The following is a 15086-nucleotide window of genomic DNA, read 5'->3' as shown; positions in this document are numbered from 1 at the left end:
GCCGCCAGCGGTGAGCAAGGAGTCGTCGAGAAGAGCCGTAGAGGGTCTTCCATGAATGTGAGGATACAGTCATGGCCGCCTCCTCTATGTCCTGCGCGGAAGGCAAAGCACGGCTCACAAGGACGCACACGCCCGAGGGCCGCCAAAAGAGAAGAAACGCTGTCAGCACGCCGGGCCTGTTAGCGGTCAGCGAACACTTCGTGCCTCACCTTCCATCAGTGCGTGAGCTCACGCATACGCGCACACACATACGCGCGCTGCTGCTCCGTTTCTGTTGCTGCCTAGTACGGGCGGTGATACGAGTAGAGCTGGCCCATGTTGTGCGGCATGCCGTGGATGTACTTGGTTGCCTTGGCCAAACTTGCGGAGCGGCTCTGCGGGGTGCCGTCTGCGTACGTGTGCGTGTGAAACTGCGTCGGAATCTCGTACCACGCCGCATCACGAGAGGCCGGTGTGCTGCTGCTGTCTACGGTGGCCTCTTGCGAGTCCAGCACCTTTCCCAGTGTCGGCTCCGGCGGGGTCCGCACGCCTGGAGGGACCGGCATGCCGACGAAGGGACGAAACGGCATGTAAACCTCAGGCGGGGGTGCCGGCCCGTCGGGCAGCGGGCCGGCGACGCCACGTATGTGACGAAGAACGCCGTGGCCATACTGACGCTGCGCTCGCTGCGCAAACAACTCGGCAGCCGTCTCCATCACATGGCGCAGACGCGCGTCGTGGTCGAGAGGGCCGCTTTCCCCCATGAGCGGTTGCGGCGACGAGGACGATTTTGTGGTGCCATTGGACGCCGCATGCCCCGCGCCACCGCCCTTTTCGTGGCGTCGCTCCGCTGCCACCCTTCCAGCCTTTTCCTGACGGCGACGACGCTGCACGTCAAACAGAATTTCGTCCAACGTCTTCCCGTCGAACGCGTCGGAGAAGACACGATTGGCATCACCACGCACAAACGGCTTGCGATACCGCCGTCGCTGCTGCTGCTGCTGCTGCTGAAAGGTCGTCGAGGATGTTGACGAGGCCGTCGATGACGTGTGCTTCCGCCTTTCCGCAAATGCTGAGGACGGCCGCGCGCCGCCGGCAGGAGAGCCGGCCCTTGTACCCGCCTTTGCGTTGGCGGCAGACGGCGCGCCTGCTGGGGCTGTGGCAGACGGTTGCTGCTTGCGGCGCGTCTGGATGCCTAGTTCCGCATCGTGCGCACGACGCCTCACCGGGTCGGAGAGCACCTCATATGCCTCCGAAACACGCCGGAAGAGCATCTCCGCGTGTGCCCTGTGTGTCTCCTCCACCACATCGGGGTGGTACTTCAGCGCCAGTTGGCGGTAGGCGGTCTTCACCTCCTGCGGTGTCGCATCCGTGTCGACGCCGAGGTTTCGGTAGTAATTCAGCTTGGACGTGCTCGCAGCTGCTGACGACCGCGCACCGTGCGCCGAGGTGGACGAGTAGCGACGACTGGCTTGAAGTATCGCATCGCAATCCAAAGCGAACGGAAGGCACGCAGAGCCCAAAGCGGTTGCATATGTCGGTGCACCTCTCATCACCCGCGGTGCCACAAGGCGGTGACCCGCGGGCAGGGCACGCGCACAGCGCATTCGGAATCGAAAGGCAGAGAAAGAAACAACAGAAACAAAAGAGAGACAAGTGCGTGCACAGTGTGGCGCAGTGGCGAGGAGAAAAGTGTGATGTGGAGCCCACCGTCTGCCTGAGTACTGTATGGGTGCACCCACGACCTCCCCGCAGCAAGGATGGTAGACAGACAGACACACACACACACACACACACGCGTGCGCGGTGGGAGCGCCTTGGCAGAGTTGCACACTGCAGGGAACGGAAGAAAAACAAAGGAGGCGGAAGTGCATCACATCGAGATGGAAGTACAGGGAGAGGCAGCGCCTTACATGACCACGAGCCACAGCAACATCTCTGAGAGTGCCGCTACGCCCCACCTCGCCCTCCTCAGGCAGAGGAAGCCACCGTGCGGCACCCGTCCTCCCCTCTTTCTATCCCCCTCTTCCACACAGAGGCGCGCTCTTCGCAGCAGGAGAGGAGAAAACAGAGCTGTACGTGGAAATTAATGATTTGGTGTACTGACGACAGCGTAGACGCGGCACAGGCGTGCGTGTCCTCACCGATGGCACCGTCACGGCTCACCATGTCTTTGTGTACCTCGTGCCGGCTCTCTTATCGTTCTCCTCGTGTGCTGTGCTTAGTGAGCTGCGCGCGAGCAAGTGCGCGGGCATGCGTGCATGCCGTCCCACGCGCAGTCTGCGCAATAGCTTGACGGCGCTTGTGTGCACTACAGAAATAGAGCCAGCTGGAGAGGTGGCTGGTACCGACGCTCTCGCGTTCTTCTTACAAGGTCGCCGCCTGTGCGGTTGGAGCCGCCCTGCAAGCATCGTGCGGTTGTGCGTGTGCACAGGATTGAACGTAGTCCACCCACTGCCGCGCCGGCACCCACGCCTCTAAAGACTTGGCGACGTCGAGCAAGGACGACTCAGCTAACACTTTGAACCCCGCGGACTCCAGCTCAAGAGAGAGATGCCGCGGCATGAGCGTCGCAGCAGGCCTCGATGATGCTGCACTTTGCGTCCGCGCGTGGCCTACATCCCCGGCGATTGTGGAGTAGTCCACCACGAGCAAGACGGGCAACGAGCGACGGTGGTGAGGCAGCGCATCGTGGTTGTGCGCCCGCGGATCTCGCGCGCAGTAGTGCCAGCGAAGAAGCTCCGGCAGAGACGATCGAGCCAGCCGCCACACCCCGACCTCGCTGTTGAGGTCGATATCCTCCTTGAGGACCTTCCGCGTCGCGACGGCAGCGGGTGCGGCTACCGCAGTCGTCTTTGAGCAATCCTCGCGCACAGCCAGGTGCGTCCGTTTGCTCGCAGACGCGCCAGGACGCAGACACAGACGCAGCAAGGGCTGCTCGGTGGCACTGCACTCGCGCACCAGCTCCATCATGCCCTTCCCTTCAGAAGCGCCTGGGGCATCAGCAGTCACGGGTCCAGACAACGGCATTGCCGAGGAGGGCAGGCAAGCATCGGTACGAGTACCTTCGCGGCATGACCTGGGTAGGACTGTCTGCGAAGGCGCAGCAGTATCCTTCGTGAGTCTGGCCAGCACCGAGGACGTAAAGGAGGTCGAGGATGCAGACCAAGGAAACATTCCTGGCGGTGTCGACGAGAACGTCGGTGAAGACGCGCGTAGTGCAGCCCCCATGAAAACGGCAGGCCGGCGATGGCGTGGCGTCGCTTCAGCCACGGGCTTCAGCCGACTCCTCAACAAGCAATGAGTGCGATAGAGTCGAGCCACGCCGATTTCCAGGTCATGCCCTACCTCCACGCTCTTCCCATCGACGGCGACCGGGGTCGACGCAGCCTCACTCAGTGCGCAGCGACAGCAGACGGAAGACTCCAGCGTCGCCAGATGCACCTCGACAACACCGAGCGCTTGCCTGGCGCTGGCTGCCAGAGCGCCCAGCGCCACCTTCAATTCTCGCACCACACTCGACCACTGCTCAGGAACCTGCTCATTGCCTCCCTCGCGTTGCACCAGGCGGCGCGCTGCCTTGGGCAGAAGCACCACAAGCCTCAGCGTCACCGTGGCGTTCATCATGACGCTCTTGAGGTCCGGGTGCTCGTCGAGGTGCTCCCGGTACGGGTTGGTGATGTTTGGGTGTCCGTACACCTCCAACTCGAACTCCTCCTTCGACATGTGGGACAGCTGATGCTGCCGGGGAATACGCAGCCCGAAGAGGCCGCCGCCCATCTTCAGGCCCAGACCTCCCTGCATGTGGTTCGAGGCGTGCCGACGGCCATCACGAATGCTGCTGGTGATGGACGAAAGGCGTTTGTAGCGGCCTTTCCGGCCGTGGGTGTGACGGGTATGGACGGCGCCGGCCCGCTTACTGCGGCCCCGCAAAAAGTCGCGAGAGCCCCAGCGGCCCAGGTCAAACGCCGTGAAGCGAAGCATGGCTTCGCGTCATCGCCCTCCCTCCCTCACGCTCCCTGCCTTGGAGTGGGGCTAGACGGTCGTGCAACCGGCACGGGCCACACGCGCCAGCGACGATAAACCGAAAATGGAAGAGAAGTGTGTCGAGCGCCTCCTCCTCCTCCTCCTCCTATTACCTCTTGCCTGACGATCAGAAACGCAACGCAGCGGCACGCCCCGTGAGTGGCCCGGGATTGTAAAGGAAAGCCGACGAACAGTGCGCACACTCGTGTGGCTTCGGTATTGGCAACAAAGGTGATGTGCTCTCTTCGACTGCAGGGCACCAACTGGAGAGGAAGCCCACAGTAAACCAAAAGAAGACGCAGGATGAGAGATTTGGTACAGAAGTGTGTAGGCGGAATACGGTGCCCGCCACGGAAGACAAAGCTGCGCAGAAGATCGCGCATGCACAAACATACGCCGCGCGATGAGTTCTTGTTCATTCTTCAGCCTGTGCACATTCAGCGCCACACAACGCGAGTCCAGCATCTGCTCTAACCCCTGCAGGGCCTGTCACAGGCCCCCATCCGCGTCGTGCGATGCAGAGCGAGAGACACGCCAATACAGCAATGCGCCCGACTCAGCCGTCGGAGCACAGCCCCCTGCCTCGAGCTCCGCCCACCGACCCGCACCCCGCAGGTCGCCTCACAGCGACTCCCCCACTATGCCGGGCGCCACCGGGTGCATTCTCTCCTCAGAGGCGGTGTGGTGGCGCCGGCTCCCCGCACCCCAGCACGCAGTGCGAGGGCCGGGGGTGAGATAGACGCTCGAGTCACGCTGACGCTTCGCCTACCATATGGGTGGCGCAAGCCTGTGCACTGCCGCGGGTTGCCCCGGCGCAGCGCCATCCAGGGCCCGACCGCCGGCATCAGTGCGGCGGTACATTGCTCTGACCTCCCCACGTGGCAGGCGCTTCACCGTGACACCACCAGAGGTGGCTCGGCATTGGGCAGGGAGAGAGACGAAGGAGGGGCTGCGTGGCTTGCGCACAGAGCGGGGGGGCACTGGGCCCTGAGGTGTCACGCACTGCGGCATCACCCCGCCCCCATGTCATCCGGCCGCCTCGGCATGAGCCCACGTGCAAACCGCGCCCGAAACCAAAAAAAAAGAGGTGCGCCGTTTGATAAAGTGTGTCGGAGGCACGAAGTGCGCAGCGCCTCCGCCCATCAGCGCCGCGCGCCACCATCCCCCTTCTTCCGCTCTGTCTGATGTGCGCACGCACAAAAGCAAGCGCGACCGTAGGCGCACGATGAGTCATCAAGCTGCGAGAGGATAACCTGCGTCAATGCCAGCGGTGTTGAACACCACAGGAGAAATGAAAGAGACAGTACCTGAGGAGGCGCACCAAGGGTTAGCCATCGCAGTGTAGAGGTACACGAAAGGGGAGAGAGAGACAGCCATGAACAACGCGAGATGATCACCGAGCACAACAAGACAAGAAAAGACGACGATGCCGAGGAGTCAAGGAACACGAGAGAGGGAGGGCGAGACGGAGAGCGCTACAGGAATGGCAGTTGACGCGCACACACGCAACGCCCAGCGCAAAAACACGACACGAAAGGAGAACAGTGAGAGCGCAGAATAGGGAGGTGAGAAGCGGAAGTGGCGGGGCAAGGGGGCTGGGGGGGAGGCCGGGGGGAGGCCGCAATCGATGGCGCACGACGCCGCCCCTTCCCCCTTCCCCAACGACTCCATACAAAAGATGCACCGATGCGCTGCGCCCTCACTCGCTTCCCCGCTTCTCTGCCGGCGTGTGCGCAACTGTCCCGCTGGAAGTCTACGCCTGGGCAGCCTTGGCGTCCTCCAGCCATTTCTGGATAGCAGCCCGTCGCCCCTCCACAGCGGCCGCCACGTCGGGGCGCTTATTAAAAGCCGCCACCTTGTCCTCCGTCAGGGGCTCGTTCGTGAAGGGGTGCTTGCTCTCGGACAGGAGGAGGTGGTGCAGCGTCTCCTGGTTGACGTACACCAGGTCATTCAGGTCCTTCACGTCCGCCGGCAGCGCAACCGGCTGGAGGAGCGGGGTGGAAAGCAACGCATCCAAGGCGTAGTCCGGCGCGTCGTCCCATACGGCCTCCTCGTTGTCCACCTCCTTGGACACGGACACCATCGCCGCCGCCATCTCAGACGCCTTCCAAATGAGATCCTCCGAGACGAGCTGGCGGCTTACGATGGTGTGCATGACGCTGCGAATGTCAGATAGCGGAATGCTGCAGTGGCACAGGCAGCGGAGAAAGTTCTTGGAGCGCCGGAAGTGCGTGAAGCAGTCGACGAGGCGCATCAGGACCTCGCGGGGGCGGAAGTTGTAGAGATCCGCGTTCTGGATCTTCAGGCTCCGGCTGTTTGGGCCGGCGAACGCCATCAGGCTGCGGGCAAGCATCTCGCTGATCTGCCCAGCCACCATGTTCTGCGAGACGCCCTTGGGGAACTGCAAAGATAGCTCGATGAACATGTCCATCGAGGCGGTAAAGAGCATCAGGTGGGAGCGGAGGCTCATGCCACGCTCGTGATACGTCTGCGACCCGTCAGCATTCTCCTCCTCGTCCCGCTCGCTGCCGTCCTCGCCGGAGTCGGCGTCCTCGTTGCGACTCGCGTCGCTTCGCTGACGGCGTGTCTGCCGCCGCTGTTGCTCCCTGTTCGAGCCGTCGGCGGCGTTCTGCGGGCTGCCCGACGCGACGGCGTTCTCTGACAAATCCGCGCCGGCCTTCACCATCTCGTTCATCCTTGTGAGGGTGTCGATCACCTGATCGACTGCCTCATTCACCTCCGCCACCGCCATGTGTGAGAAGCGCTCGAGCATGGTGTTGTTCGCCTGCGACTCCATCTCCTCGCGCACCGGCTCGCACAGCAGGTTCGACTTGAGGAGCGTTTTGATGGCGTACGAGAGCTCGTACCGCACTTCGACTCGCTCGTATGTGGACTTCTCGACAGCGATGTAGCACTCCATGCAGGCGCGCACAATGTGGGTGTTGAACCACGGATGCTGCTCGAGCACCTTGCGTGTCGTGTAGTTCTCCTGCAGCCGCAGCAGGTAGGCCGGGAAGAGGGCGTGCGTGTGGGGCTTAGGAAAGTACTTGGTGTTGCCCATCAGCACCAGCATGAGGGAGATCATACCGTCGGAGTAAAGGCCGTCCAACGGCGCCATACTCGTGGCGCGAATCACGCAGTCGACGAGGCACTGCGGGAGGTAGCCCCATTCCGCTGGCGGTTGAGCCGGCAGGACACCCTGGTCATCCACTTGCATCACCGTCAGGAGCCAGTGGGCAAGGTGATTGAGGAACTCGAGACGGCTCGCACTAAGCTCAGCCGACCCGAGCAGGCCCTCAAGCAGGAGCTTCTCCGCGGTGAAGTAGTCACGCTGCTGCCGTGACGCCTGAGGATGGGTCGCCTGGCGCTCGGCGCGGTCATGCTCGTCAATGAAAACGGCGGCGCACAGCGTGACAGCACGGGCCGCGAGGAAGAAGAGATGGATGAAAGGTTTGTAGGGGTCGCGGCTCGACGGCGCGCGGGGCATCGGGTTGTCGTCGCCGAAGTGCGCCACTCGCTCGACGTCGCTGCCAAAGGAGACGACGACGCCGTTTGGGCCGTACAGGCGATCCAGCAGGTAGTGGGTTGGGATCTGGCGGTAGTCGTAACCGCCACTGCTGCTCATGCCTTCCTTGTTCGCGCGCGCCTGGAAGATAGGCAGCGCGAGCTCAATGAGAACCGACTGAAGCTGGATCATAAAGTAGCGAGAGCTGATCGGGCTGTCGTGGTGCATCGTCTTCAGGTAATCCTCGTTCAGCTGTAGGGCTCTGCCAAGGTACCGCAGTGTTGCGTCGCGAGCCGTCTTTATGTGCAGCAGGCCCTGCACCAGTCGCACGTTCATCTTCGCAAGCGTATTCATCTCCTGCTGTATAGTGTAGACTGTCTGCTGATGTTCATCCTGCTTTTGAGGAGAGAACACCTCTAGCATCGCGAGCCAGTCCCCGTGCGGCGCGCGCGCCGCTGCCATAGGCTTTGGTCCCAGGCCAAAGAGAACCCCCAAGAGCGTGGTGCGCTCGAGCTGCGTGCCGGTTGTGATGAACATGTTGGTAAAGAACGGACTCGTCATCAGCGCTCTCTGCAGCTGCGGGCAGGCGAGCAGCGACAGGAGCACGCGGTGCAGCTGCTTCACAACGCTCATGTCCCCCCAGGAGAGATGGGTGGAGAGTTGCATGAGGTGGGATAGGACCTGGTTGATGAGATACCCCTCGTCGTGCCGCTCAGCACCAGCGCGAGAAGCAATGTTGGAGAAGAGGGCGTCGATGGCCACGGCGGAGAAGGCGTCAGAGGCGAGGTAGGGCAGCAGCAGCAAACCGTAGGGAATCTTGGCCTTGAGCAGCGCGTACGCAGCGTCGCAGCTATCCTTCTCGAGGATTTGGTTCTTTGTACTCTTGGCCTCCACAATGCGCAGCATCTGCTCCGCAAAGGCGTCCTGCGTCTCCTGCATCGAGTCATGTATCGCTGCCGTCTGGCCGGCAGACGAGGGCGCCGCAGTCTCCGGGATTTGGGCCACGGCGAGATCGATGCTGCGCTGCACCATACCAAGGTCGCCACCTGTCACGGTTGTAATACGATCATTGGCGTAGAAGACGATGAAGGTGGGAATGGTGGAGACGCCGTAGCGGCTGGCGCAATCGCGGTTACGGTCGACGTTGCACTTGGCAAATATGACCTTGCTGGGGTCGTAGTAGCGCGCCATCTGCTCGAATTGCGGCTTGATCTGCTGGCACGGCCCGCACCACTCGGCGTAGAAATCGATCACCGTCACTACATCACTGCGCTGCACATACGATAGCAACTGGCCAAGGCTCGTAATCTCCAGCATCTCTGAAGCAGATAAGTCGGAAGGGTGGGGGAGGGGGGGGGGGCTATGTGTGGTGTGAGCGGAGTGAAGGGTATGAAGCGTCGCAGTCGCTGCGCAGGAAGACAAGAAGGGGGATGCCGGTGGTTCAACTGCAGAACACCTTCACGGCCCCAACTGCGGCTGTCCCGAAGACACGGAGCTCGAAAACAAACAAGTAAAAAAAATTAGCGGCAGGAGAAGAGTGCTCTGTGGATCAATGTGTAGCTAAGTTGCTTGTGCGTGTGTGTGCACTCCTCGTAGGAAAGGGCTGCACCCTCTCAGAGGGTCGCGGCGGTGGAGATAGAAAGCACGAGTACAGAATTGGCGCGCACTTTTTGCTGAGAGAGTGGCAATGGACCAACGCATCATGTGCCATTCATCCGCACGGCGGTGTGTCACCTGTTGCGTTTGGTTCCTCGACTGCAGAAGCTGCGAGGGAAGGCTGCCGTGCTGACGGCGGTGGAAGCAGCTGCGCGCACGGGTAGCTGTAGGGCTGACGAGAGAACGCGTGAACGGGGTTACTCTCTTCTTCGTTTCTTGTCATTGGCGTTTTGGCACGCTGCTAACGTCGCTGTGCAAGCACCGTGCGGGTGCACATCTCTCGTGATGGGTGAGTTTGCGATCAGAGAACGAAAAGGAGAAACATCACCATACAATGGATTGGGTATTGAAACCGAGCAGTCCCTCTCTCGGCACAGCCCCACACGCACGCACAGAGGCAGGTTGGTATCTGCTATTACATCGTGCGGAGGTGTGCGTGCCCACCTCCATCCAAGAGGCACCTCAGTTGCACTTGATGTTGTGCGCATGCGTGTGTTTGAGCAGCGTCGGCGAGGTGAAGTGGAGAAGCGCTACAGCCGCTCACCATCCCCACACAAGCACGCGTACATTCGAAGTGCAGCTGCGTACACCTTTACGAAGACGGTGTGATGAGGATGCGCCTCTGCTGACCTGGCCCTCCCATCTGCCCGCACTGCCAAGAGGTAGGAGAGGAAGTCGATCTCGTTGGTGATGCAGCGAGGGAGGTGTGGGGTAAGGCAAGAAAAGAGGATGGGCACCACCGCCGTTCACCCTATCCCCACACCGCCCCCCCCGCCACACACACACGCACACCTCAAGAAAAAGATAGAAGGCCCTCAGGCACACATAGCACTGTCACCTCAAGGAGTGTCGCGGCAGTCCTGAAAGCACTTGTCGGCGGGGCGGCCGGTGTAGTGCATGCCCACATCATCAATCACGTCATCCACCTCGTCGTCGTCCACTACTGAGGCGACCTCGGGTCTGGAATCCACCGCAGGTGTCGGCACTGCACCAGGCGCGCTGCCACCCGCTGAGCCCGCTGCCTCATGTAATGCTGCCGCTGCCGTGGATGCCGGCTCGGTGCCCTCTTGAGTAAAGAACTGCTCGAGCGGGTTGGCATCCGCCGTCGCGCGATACACATACTCTGCGTAGGCGGGGTCATTGAAAGGGAGGATGTGGTAGCGCGAGGCGAGCGATGAAGATGGATCGACGCAAGCGGCTGCAAGCGACTTCAGCGCCGCAGACGAGGCACCTGAGGCGTCACTGCAAGCCTCACGCGCATCACAGCTCGCGTCGCCTGACTCAGTACTCGTCGCCTTCGAGCTCCCCAAGTCGAATCGGCGCATGCGGAAGGTGCGCAGCTGCTCCTCAACCGGTTCCCATTGAAAGCCGTCGAACAGCGCGTGGCGGCGTAGCGCCGTGGCGTCGAAGCGGTGCGTGTCAGGGTGCACGCCAAGCCGCTTCTGCGGGTCCGTCAAGAGCAGCCGCTGGATGAAATCCTTCACAGCAGCAAAGCGCCGGCCGCCGCAGCACTGCTCCGCTTCCCCATCCGCGTCGTCGGCAAAGTTGATGCGGGGAAACAGCTCCTGTCTCTCCACGTAGGTGCCGTGGACTACCTTCTGGAGGACTTCAAACTGTGTCATACCAGAAAAGAGGTGCTCGCCGTACACCAACTCGTACACGAGTGCACCGAGGGCCCATAGGTCGCTGCTGAAGCTCCACTTGCACTCCCCCACCATCTCCGGTGAGACGTAGTGCGCCGTGCCGCAGAAGCTCGCTGTTCTCCTCCGCATACTGTGGATTTGAGAGACGGTGAGGCGGCGCCGTCGTCGCGCAGACGAAGAAGCACCGCCGTTCTCTGCTGCTGCGTCGCCACCGCCGCCATTGCTGCTTTCGGCCTCATCGACGGCAGCTGCATCCACCGGTGGAGGGCATGCTACGCCGCCGTTCGTCTCCGGCATATTCTCGGCCCCCCCAAGGTCCGCCGTATCGAAGTCCAGCAAGCAGGCGCGGTACTTCTCATCGAACGCCACATTCTCGGGCTTCAAGTCACGCAGCACGACACCCCTGTCGGCGGTGTGCTCGAGGGCTAGCACCAGCTGTGCCGTGATAAGTTGAATGTCGTGAAAGTCGAGGCAGCGGAGCGCCGTGCTGCTGGCCGGAATTGCCGTGGCCCGTTTAGATGGACCTGTCGACGCTGATGCTTCCGCCACCGGGGGACCGTCCGGCGCGGATCCAGTGGTGCCACCCGCTACCGTACCGGGACTAGACATACTAGCAGTCGATCCAGCTGCTGCCTCCTCCTCGTTATACTGCCGCACACGCTCCTGTGCCACGTATCGGATGTGCTGCAGCAGGTCGCCATGGGGAAGCCACTCGAGCACAAAGTAAAGCTCGTCCTCAGACTGGGCGGTGCCGTAGAGACGGACCACATACGGAAACGGAGCGAGGCGCTGCAGCGTCGCCTTCTCGTTCATGACACTCTGCACCTTACCCTGCTGCAGCACCTGGATCTTGGAGACGATCTTCACCACGACCGGCAGCAAGGGCGCGGCGGCGCAGCGTAGACGGCACTGCACAACTTGGCTAATAGCGCCGGAGCCGAGGGGGATCCCTGTGCCGAGCTGAAGCTGCTCAGGCCGGAACTGCACGCACGAAGCGGCCGGAGGAAGAGGTGAAGAAGAAGCTTGTGAGTTCATCACCACCTCTGTAAAGTTGCTGATTGAGCAACGGTCTTTAGGTAATAGCTGGTGGATAAGAGTGCTCACAGGGAGGCGCTGCACGTGTAAGTTAAGCGAGGCTGTGCAGGGAAGGGTGGTGGTGTGGGTGGTAAGGTGCGACGAGGAGAAGAGCAGCAACCCAGAAACGGAGGCAGAGAGGGACGGCGGAAGAAGGTCGAGGGGCAGCAAAGGGTGAAAGAGCATCGAGTCATTGACGGGCAGAAGAATGCGCGACAAAGCAAAGACATCGATCACGCGGAAAACAAAAGGGTAGCGAAATCCTCCCAACAACAGCACACGAAGAAGGATGGGCCACTACACTTATCATCATCATCGCCATCGCGTCGCTTCTTCGCCTTCCCTCTTCGTTATCGGAGGAGTGGCCTGCGGCCTCCCTGCAAACGGCAAGATGGGCAGGGCAGAGATGGAGAAGTGGATGTGGTGCGAGCGAGAAACGCTGTCAAGGCGCCCACTGCATGTTTTCGTTCTTCTCTCTGAGACTCGCACCACAAGATGAGCTTTCGCCTCATCAGCCACGAAGGGACAGTAGTGGCATGCGGTGGTGTGCCGAAGCGTCTGACCGCACACACTCACAGCGCGTTCAGGACCGTCATTAGGTGGCCCTCGTCGTAGCCATTCTCCGAGGCTGCAGAAGCGGCGGCGCCAGCCAAGTCACCGCCAATGTCCTCCAGCGCTCTGCCGCCACCACCCCACGCCGCGTACGTGGACGCCAAGAAGCGGGCGACAGCGTCCTTGTTTTCGCGCAGAAGCACCTGGGTGGAGACGCTGGAGTTGTTGTGCGGATCGACACCCCCACGTTCGCTGCAGCTAGACTGCGGAGCACATAGCATGATGTAGTCGACGAGGACACGTCGCACCAGCGCGGCATGAGCAACGGCCACCCCTTTGCAGACCGCAGCGGCCAGGCGCAGCACCCGCCACAGTAGTGCGGGGCACTGTTGAAAGAGCGACTGGAGGCCCGGCGGCAGATCGCTGGAGGAGCACAGTACGTGGAGGAGTCGCAGTGCGTTGTTACGTGCCATAGGATGGGAAGACGGGGGCAAGACGGGCTGCGGCGTCGATGGCCTACTCGCACATGTATCGTCATGGTCGTCTCCAGGCAGTGCCAGCGCGGCTGCAAGGAGGCGCTGCACCGGGCACGCCGGCGTAAGCAGCAGTAGCCGTCGCGTTGTAGAGCTGACGGTGGCGGTTGAGGACGGAAACAGCAGCATCGTCAACGTTTGCCACGAGTCCGCCGACACGATCGGTGATGCGTGAGTGAGGGCGGGCAGGAAGATGTCGAGCTGCCTTCGAGTATCCGCCGCTTTCAGGACTACAGTCGAGGACGAGTCCGGTTCAACCTCTTCTGAGGACTTCACGGACGCCGCAGCCGGCGGCGTCACTACGACAACCGACGCTCCTCGCCTGTGGCGTCGCGGCTCTGTTGCGCGCGCGTCGCCGCTAAACAGTAGCATGAGTCTCTTGTGGAGCTGTGGGCAGCGGAGCAGAGCGCGGAGCAGCACACCTGTCGCAACCACGTCGGACTCCACGTTCGCGTCCGTTGTGAGGTGCGGAGACGGTCTCGGCTGAGAGCGTCGAGTGGCAGATGCGGCAGACGTGTGCAGGTCCACCAGCGCGCACAACACTTGGCCCACGTCGTACGTGCCACTGCGCGCACTTGCGCCGCCGCCTTTAGAATCAGGTGAGGCAGAGGGCTCGATCAACGCCAGCTCCCGGGCGGTGGCGAAGGTTTGGGGCGAATTCGGGGCCGGTGCTGTCGCCGCCCTCCAGCGTGCATCGGAGAAGCCGCTGAACACAAGGTGGCAGCGCTGCGCCGCAAGCTCGGAGGCGTCGTGGCAACGACCGTAAAGAAGCGCGTCGGACACAACCACCCCACCGTCGCGGCGGCACAGCAGGGCGAAGATGTCGGCAATGCGCAGCCGCAGCTGCTGCGCACCCATGGCATCGTCCTGCTGCTGTGATGGCAGATTGCCGCTGTCACCGCTGTCGCTGGGCGACGCGTGTGAAGGTGTGCGACTGTCAGCAGGTAACTCGCTCGTCGAATCGTCGTCCACCCCGTGGTGATTGATGCGGTTGCTGTAGGTATTCTGTCGTTCGACCCTGGCAGCGTGCCCGCTCCGCCACAACGGCAGCTGAGGACGACCAGCCCACCACAGGAGCACACGCAAGATCAGCGGGCTGAGTTCGACCACCGGCACAGGACGCGGCACGCATGAAGTAGGAGATGGCAAGTCCTGCGCAGAGCTCGTTGTCGGCGAGGCGGCTGGAAGCACCGATGGTGTCATCATTTTTGGTGGTTCGGAAAGGAGCGTATCATAATCGCCAAAGAAGCTGCTCAGCGCCGCATTCGTCCACTCGTCCAAATCGGCAGCAGAGAGGGCGTGGCCGGTTGTTGCGTGCCGGAGAACCGCAGCGACCGGCTCCTCCGAGATGTTTGGTGCACCGCTCCCTGCGTCGTGCGTGTCGCGCGCCGCAGAGCCTGCCCACGGTGCATGTAGCGGCGGAGGCGTCAAAGGTGTAGCTTCGAAATCTGCACCCAAGGTGGCAGCAGCAGCGGCGGCAACCTCGGCAGCTGGAGTGTCGCATGCGCTGTTAACAAGGCTGAACCACACCAAGCCTACCACCTCGTAGAGTGCCTCGGGCAGACGGGAAGCCTGAAGAAGGCGACCCTCCACGACTTGATGAGGGACACGTGTACGCATGGGGAAGGGATGTGTGAGGGGTTGCAACACAGCGCTCCCACCAACGTGCAGCACCGAAGAGGGAAGGAAAAAAAAACGGTGGGATTGAAGAAGGGAGGAAAGCGGTGCACCGCCCAGCCGCGGCACAGTGACCTCCCCGCACAGCCGCCTCAGTGACCGACTGGCTTAGAGGTGATGGGGGTGGCGATCTATGCACGGCCTGAGCACCGTCTGCGTTTGAGAAAAGAAAGCACGCACAAGGCATGGACTCACAAAACGACGGAGAAAGAGAGAGGAGGGGGGAGGGGGAAAGCCAAGGCAGGAGAAGTGAGAAGGCTGTGCAGAACGCAACGCCCATTCCAGTCGAGCAAGCGGAAGTCGGCAACAGGCAACTGTGCGCCAGAGCACAGACAATACAGCGTGCACACCGCCGCAACCACCGTCCTCGATGCCGCGAGCACGGGCGTCAGGTGAAAGGGCCAAGCAGGGAAGGGGAAGAAGACCTCGTGATTTCATAGC

General features: G+C 61.9%; 5 protein-coding genes across 5 annotated transcripts; all 5 read right to left on the bottom strand.

Moving 5' to 3' along the window:
* Nucleotides 1–281: 281 nt before the first annotated feature.
* LMJF_30_1030 (DNAj-like protein) lies at nt 282–1532 on the bottom strand (the record flags this gene model as incomplete). The annotated part of the gene is made up of 1 exon (XM_001684646.2): nt 282–1532. The coding sequence occupies one exon, from the start codon at nt 1530–1532 to the stop codon at nt 282–284; it is 1251 nt and encodes a 416-aa protein (XP_001684698.2).
* Nucleotides 1533–2346: 814 nt separating this feature from the next.
* LMJF_30_1020 (conserved hypothetical protein) lies at nt 2347–3963 on the bottom strand (the record flags this gene model as incomplete). The annotated part of the gene is made up of 1 exon (XM_001684645.1): nt 2347–3963. One exon carries the CDS (start codon nt 3961–3963, stop codon nt 2347–2349), a length of 1617 nt encoding a protein of 538 aa, XP_001684697.1.
* A 1795-nt stretch (nt 3964–5758) lies between these two features.
* On the bottom strand, nt 5759–8827 carry LMJF_30_1010 (putative ubiquitin conjugation factor E4 B; the record flags this gene model as incomplete). The annotated part of the gene is made up of 1 exon (XM_001684644.1): nt 5759–8827. One exon carries the CDS (start codon nt 8825–8827, stop codon nt 5759–5761), a length of 3069 nt encoding a protein of 1022 aa, XP_001684696.1.
* Nucleotides 8828–10005: 1178 nt separating this feature from the next.
* Nucleotides 10006–11844, bottom strand: LMJF_30_1000 (putative protein kinase; the record flags this gene model as incomplete). The annotated part of the gene is made up of 1 exon (XM_001684643.1): nt 10006–11844. One exon carries the CDS (start codon nt 11842–11844, stop codon nt 10006–10008), a length of 1839 nt encoding a protein of 612 aa, XP_001684695.1.
* Nucleotides 11845–12455: 611 nt separating this feature from the next.
* LMJF_30_0990 (conserved hypothetical protein) lies at nt 12456–14174 on the bottom strand (the record flags this gene model as incomplete). Its single annotated transcript, XM_001684642.1, has 1 exon — nt 12456–14174. The coding sequence occupies one exon, from the start codon at nt 14172–14174 to the stop codon at nt 12456–12458; it is 1719 nt and encodes a 572-aa protein (XP_001684694.1).
* Nucleotides 14175–15086: the final 912 nt, after the last annotated feature.

This window comes from Leishmania major, chromosome 30 (assembly GCF_000002725.2).
Source record: "Leishmania major strain Friedlin complete genome, chromosome 30".
Taxonomy (NCBI): domain Eukaryota; phylum Euglenozoa; class Kinetoplastea; order Trypanosomatida; family Trypanosomatidae; genus Leishmania; species Leishmania major.
The sequence above is the reverse complement of the archived record's forward strand: the minus strand, read 5'-3'. Positions and strand labels throughout refer to the sequence as shown.